This window comes from Piliocolobus tephrosceles, chromosome 21 (assembly GCF_002776525.5).
Source record: "Piliocolobus tephrosceles isolate RC106 chromosome 21, ASM277652v3, whole genome shotgun sequence".
NCBI lineage: Eukaryota > Metazoa > Chordata > Mammalia > Primates > Cercopithecidae > Piliocolobus > Piliocolobus tephrosceles.
Window position 1 is genome coordinate 47,742,475 of NC_045454.1, and position 7,910 is coordinate 47,750,384.

Consider the following 7,910-nt stretch of genomic DNA (forward strand, 5'->3'; position numbering starts at 1 on the left):
GTCTCAAAAAAAAAAAAAAAAAAGACTCCGTCTCAAAAAATAAATAAAATAAATTTTTAAAATAGGCGTGGCCTGGGAGTTGAAGGCTACAGTGACCTGTGTCTGTGCCACTGCACTCCAGCCTGGATGACAGGGCAAGACGCTATCTTCCCCCCCACCAAAAAAAAAAAGGTACTCCTGAGGCATGGTCTACACTGGCACAATGCACACTGAGTACACGGGCCACCAGAAGCCCAGCCGCAGATGACCCGAAGGACACGTCCCTCCTGCTTGGAGCTAAGTGCGGGGACCAAAGAGACACAAGTGAAGGGCGGGGGCAAGGCGCTGTCCCAGCATGGGGTGGGGGCTGGGGACAAAGCCCTGGGAAGAATGTGGCCTGAAGGAAACGGAAGGAGAGGGACCCCTGAGATGGCCTCGGCCACAGCTGAATCCTGAGACGTGCAACTACGTCACCATCCACAGCAGAGGAGAAATGGCAGGCAGGCCTGAGTGAAGGACCTGGAGCTGGGAGAGCATCCTGGGTGAGACAGGGGGCCTGATGTCACCTCGAGGTCCTCCCGAGAGAGGGGCGGGAAGGTGAGACTCAGAGCCTGGAAGAGGACGCGCTGTGGCTGTGAAGGGGGAGGAAGGGGCCACCAGCGGAGGGATGCGGCGCCTCTGGCCTCGGGAAAGGCAGGAATCTGGTTCTCCCCTGTAGCCCCCAGGAGGGCCCAGCCCTACCCGTGCCCTGACCTTAGCCCAGCAAGGCCCCTGTCAGGCTCCCAGCCCCAGAGCTGTGAGATGCCAGTCGCTTTGCACTCCGAGGCTTGGGGTCACTTTGCAACAGCCCCGGGAGACGGAGACAGAACGTAGGATGGCAGGGGGTGCCGGGGCTGGGGAGGGGGTGTGCCAGGGCTGGGGAGGGGGTGTGCCAGGGCTGGGGAGGGAGTGTGCCGGGGCTGGGAAGAGGGGGTGCCGGGGCTGGAGAGGGGGGTGCCGCGGCTGGGGAGGAGAGGTGCCGGGGCCGTGGAGCGGATGCGAGTGACGGTTTCACAGGGGCAGGGTTTCAGTTTGGGGAGAGGAGAAAGTCCTGGAGGTGGCGAAGGTGGTGACAGTTGCACAACCACATCAATGTGTTCAGTGCCACTGAGCTGTGCACTTGAAAATGGTGAAAATAGGCCGGGCGCGGTGGCTCAAGCCTGTAATCCCAGCACTTTGGGAGGCCGAGACGGGCGGATCACGAGGTCAGGAGATCGAGACCATCCTGGCTAACACGGTGAAACCCCGTCTCTACTAAAAAATACAAAAAACTAGCCGGGCGAGGTGGCGGGCGCCTGTAGTCCCAGCTACTCGGGAAGCTGAGGCAGGAGAATGGTGTAAACCCGGGAGGCGGAGCTTGCAGTGAGCTGAGATCCGGCCACTGCACTCCAGCTCGGGCGACAGAGCAAGACTCCGTCTCAAAAAAAAAAAAAAAAAAAAAAGAAAATGGTGAAAATGGTAAATAAGCGCCATACATTTTACCGCAATCAACGCAAATCAGGGCGACGAGTGAGCCGCGCGTGCCTACCGGGCTGCCGCTCGCCGGCCGGTCCTTGAGTGACGCCAGGACCTCATTCCACAGCTTGGCATTGCTCTTGTCCTCTCTGATGAGGCTGCTCTGCTGGGCCGTGAGACTGTAAGGCTCTACCTTGGATTTCTTGGCTGTCCGGCGCGGGGACACGGCCCTGCTCGGGCCACCTCCTGGAAGAGGGCGGGGCGCGTGGCCGAGGGAGGGGCGCGTGAGGGAGGGGCGCCTGGCCGAGGGAGGGGCGCGTGGCCCGAGCTGCCGGAGACACACCCACCTGCTCCCACGTCCATACGACCCCGACCCCACACCCACGAGACACCCACCTGCTCCCACACACACAAGACGCCCACCCCATACCCACGAGATGCTCACCTGCCGACTTCCGTTTCCACTTGCCCTTGCCCGTCCTGGGGGATGTGAAGCCTCCCTCCTGCTGCTCCTCCTCCTCCCTCTTGCTGTTCTCCTTCTCTCGCTCTCGGTTGGCCAGGGCTTCCAGGTAGCCTTCTGGATACTTCAGGAGGAGGGACCGGTGTGAGTCAGGCTTGGGGCCCACTGGGACCCGCCTGCTCTTCCGGCCCCCTTGCCAGGTCTGGGTTTCCAAACGCACCTGACCCCCGATCCCCCTGAAGAGCACAGGGTAGTCCTCCCTTATCTAGTTTTGCTGTTTCAGTGACCCAAAGTCAACTGAAAATGTTACATGGAATATTCCAGAAACAATTCCTAAGTTGTAAACTGCACACTGTTCTGAGGCGCATGATGAAATACTGAACCTTCCCCTTTGTCTAGCGTCTCGATTCTCCTGCCTCTGCTTCCCGAGTAGCTGGGGTTACAGGTGCCTGCCACCACACCCAGCTCATTTTTGTATTTTTAGTAGAGATGGGGCTTCACCATGTTGGCCAGGCTGGTCTCAAACTCCTGACCTCAGGTGATCCACCTGCCTCAGTCATCCAAGGTGCTGGGATTACAGGCTAAATATAAAATGTTAATATTAAACATTACAATTTTTATTACATAAGCTCAGCACTTTGGGAAGCCAAGGCAGGGGGATCACTTGAGCCCAGCAGTTTGAGACCAGCCTGGGCAACATAGCAAGATTCCCTCTTCAAAAAAATTTTTAAAAATAGCCCAGTGTGGTGGCGTGCATCTGTAGTCCCAGCTACTTAGGAGGCTGAGGCAGGAGAATCACTTGAGCCCAGGAGTTTGAGGCTGCAGTGAGCTATGATCGCACCACAACACTCCAGCATGGACGACAGAGCGAGACCTGGTCTCAAAAATAAAAATAATGGCCCCAAAGTGCAAGAGTAGGGATGCTGGCATTTTGGACATGCTAAAGAGAAGCCAAAGATGTGAAAGACAGGTTGCGAATCTCATACTGTGCCTAATTTATAGATTAAACTTAATCACCAGTCTACACGTATAGAAAAAAAATTATATATCTACGGTTTGGTACTATCTCTGGTTTCAGGCATGTGCCGAGGACTTTTGAAGTGTCTCCTGGTAACGGCGGGGGGGACGCCTGTGGACTCAGCTCTTCCTTCACTGCGGAGCCTCGACCAGTGGCTAATCCTGCCTAATCGCAAAGCTTCACTACGAACAAGAGGAGACTAAGAGGAGATAATCGGCCAAGCTCCACCTGGCAGGGTCGGGGTAAGCGCATTTCATGTGAGTGAACGCTGGTGACGTGTTCAGCATCACATCCCACCAGTAAGATCTCGTCTTTATGACTGACACGAGGGCAGTCAAACTTTTGCTTCTAGGGCCCCTAGGGTAAATGTTTTCAAGCCTTATGGGTCTGGACCGCAAGCGCTGAGGGCAGGCTACTTCAGTGAGTGAGCTTGACTGTTTCCTCAGAAACTTCGCTTATGAACACCTGACCCCAGAGCCTTAGTTGGCCAAATTCTGATGACTCTGAGGACTCGTGCCCTTCCTGTCCTCAGAGGGCACCATCGCTCTATTCTGAAGAAACCTACAGTCATGTCTGACTCTCCAGTGTCTCGGGAAATCTTCGAGCTCCTTTCACATCTTTATGTTGCAATGGAGATAAGTCAGAAAAAAAAAAAAAAATATATCCTAGCCAGGGTCAGCAGCTCACACCTGTAATCCCAGCACTTTGGGAGGCAGAAGCAAGTGGATCACCTGAGGTCGGGAGTTTGACACTAGCCCAGCCAACATGGCGAAACCCCATCTCTACTAGAAATACAAAAATTAGCTGGGCATGGTGGTGTGCACCTGTGATCCCAGCTATGCGGGAGGCTGAGGTAGGAGCATTGCTTGAGCCTGGGAGGTGGAGGTTGCAATGAGCCATGATCACGCTTGCACTCCAGCCTGGGTGACAGAGCAAGACTCCATCTCAAAAAAAAAAAAAAAGAAAAGAAAAGGCTGAGAGTGGTGGCTTACGCCTGTAATCCCAGCACTTTGGGAGGCACTGGCAGGTGGATTACCTGAGGTCAGGAGTTCAAGACCAGCCTGACCAACAAGATGAAATCCCGTCTCTACTAAAACTACAAAAGTTAGCCGGGCGTGGTGGTGGGCACCTGTAATCCCAGCTACTCGGGAGGCTGAGGCAGGAGAATCGCCTGAACCTGGGAGGTGGAGGCTGTGGTGAGCTGAGATCTCACCACTGCACTCCAGCCTGGGTGACAGAGCGAGACTATCTCAAAAAAACAACCGACCAAACAAAATCCTACTCCCAACAGAAGCTGAGGTTGTCTCTCCCATTACTATTTTTCTCTCTAGTTCCTCAGCTTCTGAAATTCCCCACTGCACAAATCCGTTCAAAAGACAACCTTAGCGACCCCCTCGGGTAGACGATGTCAGGCTCTCGACAGCAATTAAGATTCCTTAAATAGTCCCACAGTTCATCTGCTGTAAAGCAGCTCCCTGCAATGGACAGAAAACACCGTGTGTGGCCAAAATGCTGCGCCGCTCCCTGAACAAGCTCTCGGCAGATCCCGCAGCAGTGGGCAGGTGAGAGATGGCTCCGGGGATATTCATCCTCCCCGTGTTTCCATCCAGACCTCTCTGGATTCCACCAGTTCGGTTGGTTTGTTTCTGTTTTTTTTTTTTTGTTTTTTAATGAGCCAAGAGCAGTGAAAACAGAGGACATCAGATGCCTGACTGGTCTGCAGCGATCTCTTTACCGACGTAACAAAGACAAGCTAGTCTGGTTTTCAACTCTGAGATGCGACAGGCGGAGACGCAAATGTCCTCTGCGTATCCCCATCACCCCCTGGCTGGAGGATTTATATAGGACAGCGAGGGGGGCACTATCAGCTGGGGCCCTGGAAATTGTTCTGGATCAGAGAGAAACCAGGAAAGCATGGGCCCGAGACAGGAGGCCTCTCAGAGTGCTCGGCACGGTCCAGACCGTGAGCACCACAAGCCCAGGCCAGGCCCGTTCTGCGACCCGCAATGACCTTTAAGGATGACAGCCTCCGAGCGGTTCACGTGGTGCCCAGGCTGCCCGGGTGGGAAGTGCCAGAGCCATCACGGAGTCCGGCGGTGCTGTTTTTGAGACGGATTCTCACTCTGTCACCCAGGCTACAGTGCAGTGGCACCATCTCGGATCAATGCAACCTCCACCTTCCGAGTTCAAGCAATTCTCCTGCCTCAGCCACCTCAGTAGCTGGGATTACGGGCACCCACAACCATGGCCAGCTAATTTTTCTATTTTTAGTAGAGATGAGGTTTCGCCATGTTGGCCAGGCTGGTCTTGAACTCTTGACCTTAAGGTATCCATCTGCCTTGGCCTCCCAAAGTGCCATCCCTCATCCCAGACGCACCTGCATGGTCAGCCCCAGCTTCTTGGTCCGGTCCTTCCCTTCCTTCGTCCAAGGGCCAGGCTCATCATCGTCCCTCCGCAGGAGGTAACGCCACACGAGAAACCCGGACTTCCCCTTCTCGGGCCAGTATTTCACCACCTGCAGGGAGCGGGCATCAGCGTGAGGTCCACCAGAGGCAGCCCCGGTGGGGACAGAGCCCCCGGCCTCCCCAAGGGGCACTCACCTTGTAGATGCCATCGTAGCGGTTGCCCTCGGCAGGGGCGTACTTGCTGTTCTTGCCACCCTTGACATTGCGCACCACCCTGACCGGCTTCCCTGACCGCCAGTCCTTGGCCTCGGCCCCTTCTTGGTCATTGATGGGAGCAAAGCAGTTGAGAGCCAGCGCCCTGTGGGGACAGTAAGGACCCCACGCATTATAGGTGAGGATGTGCCCCCCAAAAAGGAAACACAGGAGCCGGGAGTGGGTGGCTCGGGCCTGTAATCCTAGCACTTTGGGAGGCAGAAGCAGGCAGATCCCGAGGTCAGGAGTTCGAGATCAGCCTGACCTACATGATGAAACCCTGTCTCCACTAAAAATACAAAAGTTAGCCAGGCGTGGTGGCGGGCGCCTGTAATTCCAGCTACTTAGGAGGCTGAGGCAGGAGAATTGCTTGAGCCTGGGAGGCAGAGGTTTCAGTGAGCCGAGATTACGCCACTGCACTCCAGCCTGGGCGAAGTGAGATTCTGTCTCAAAAAAAAAAAAAGATTAATATTTCAAAAACTATATATATAGATGGGAGGATTGCCTGAGCCCAGGAGTTCAAGACCAGCCTGGCCAACATAGCAAAACCTCATCTCCACCAAAAAAAAAAAAACTTAGCCAGGCGTGGTGGCATGCACTTGTAGTCCCAGCTACTCTGGAGGCTAAGGTGGGAGGGTCAGTTGAGCCCAAGGAGGTCGAGGCTGCAATGAGCTATGATCACACCATTGAACTCCACCCTGAACAACAGAGGGAGACCCTGCCTCAAAAAAAACAAAACAAAGCGCGTGCACACACACACACACACACACACAGGTAAAAAAAAAACAAAAAGAGAAAGGGTCTCACTCTGTCACCCGGGCTGGAACGGAATGGCATGATCATGCCTTACTCACTGCAGCCTCCTGGGCTCAAGCCATCCTCCCACCTCCGGCTCCCAGGCTGGGACTATAGGCCCACACAACCATAACTAGCTAACTTTTTTTTTTGACATTTTTTGTAATTTCAATTTTTCTTAATTTTGTGTTGCACAAGCAGCTCTCAAACTCCTAGCCTCAAGCAATCTTCCCACCTCGGCCTCCCAAAGTGCTGGAACTGTGGCATGTGACACACCACCCATGGTCCATGTGTTTTTTAGATACTTAGTTACCGATTTTGTGTGCGAGAGAGTGTGTGTGTGTGAATGTGTGTGTGCGCCAGTTGTTTTAGATAATGGTATGAAAAACATTACATCTTACATTTTTACCTAGCCAGAGGTCTCCTAAAGACATTTTTCAAAGCGGAATTACAGTGTCAAGAATAGTTCATTTGGCCGGGCGCAGTGGCTCAAGCCTGTAATCCCAGCACTTTGGGAGGCCGAGACGGGTGGATCACGAGGTCAGGAGTTCGAGACCATCCTGGCTAACACGGTGAAACCCCATCTCTACTAAAAAAAAAATACAAAAAAACTAGCCGGGCGAGGTGGCGGGCACCTGTAGTCCCAGCTACTCAGGAGGCTGAGGCAGGAGAATGGTGTAAACCCGGGAGGCGGAGCTTGCAGTGAGCTGAGATCCGGCCACTGCACTCCAGCCTGGGCGACAGAGCGAGACTCTGTCTCAAAAAACAAACAAACAAACAAACAAAAAAAAAGAATAGTTCATTTATAAAACTCTTCATACAAACAGGCAGAAGAGATTTCCAGAAAGATGGTTCCAATTTGTATTTCTACCAACAGTGGAATGCTATTATACTCCCTGATCGATCTCAACATTTTAGAGTTTTTGGCCAGCTTTATCAGAGAAACAAATAGTATCTCACCACAGCCTCAGTTTGTATTTGATTACAAAAGTCGAACAATTTATTGTGGCCACTGGCTATTTGCATTTCTTTTGTGCATTATTTCCATATTCTTTTTATTTTTTTTTTTTGAGATGCAGTCTCGCTCTGGCGACCAGGCTGGAGTGCAGTGGAGCGATCTTGGCTCACTGCAAGCTCCACCTCCTGGGTTCATGCCATTCTCCTGCCTCAGCCTCCCGAGTAGCTGGGTAGCTGGGACTACAAGTGCCCGCTACATGCCAGGCTGATTTTTTTTTCTTTTTCTTTTTTTTTTTTGAGGCGGAGTCTCGCTCTGTGGCCCAGGCTGGAGTGCAGTGGCCGGATCTCAGCTCACTGCAAGCTCCGCCTCCCGGGTTCACGCCATTCTCCTGCCTCAGCCTCCTGAGTAGCTGGGACTACAGGCGCCCGCCACCTCGTCCGGCTAGTTTTTTTCTATTTTTTAGTAGAGACGGGGTTTCACTGTGTTAGCCAGGATGGTTTCAATCTCCTGACCTCGTGATCCGCCCGTCTCGGCCTCCCAAAGTGCTGG

The 7,910-nt window shown here is 53.5% G+C and overlaps 1 protein-coding gene across 6 annotated transcripts in view; it reads right to left on the minus strand.

Moving 5' to 3' along the window:
• The window catches only part of UHRF1 (ubiquitin like with PHD and ring finger domains 1), a 67,217-nt gene that overhangs the window by 11,136 nt on the left and 48,171 nt on the right, over positions 1–7,910 (minus strand). For all 6 annotated transcript variants that reach the window (XM_026455521.1, XM_026455522.2, XM_026455524.2 and 3 more), the window contains 4 exons: positions 5,552–5,714; positions 5,329–5,466; positions 1,919–2,057; positions 1,547–1,719 (listed from right to left, as the gene is read on the minus strand). In XM_026455521.1, coding sequence (XP_026311306.1) covers positions 1,547–1,719; positions 1,919–2,057; positions 5,329–5,466; positions 5,552–5,714 — 613 coding nt within the window. The remainder of the gene's footprint in view (positions 1–1,546; positions 1,720–1,918; positions 2,058–5,328; positions 5,467–5,551; positions 5,715–7,910) is intronic.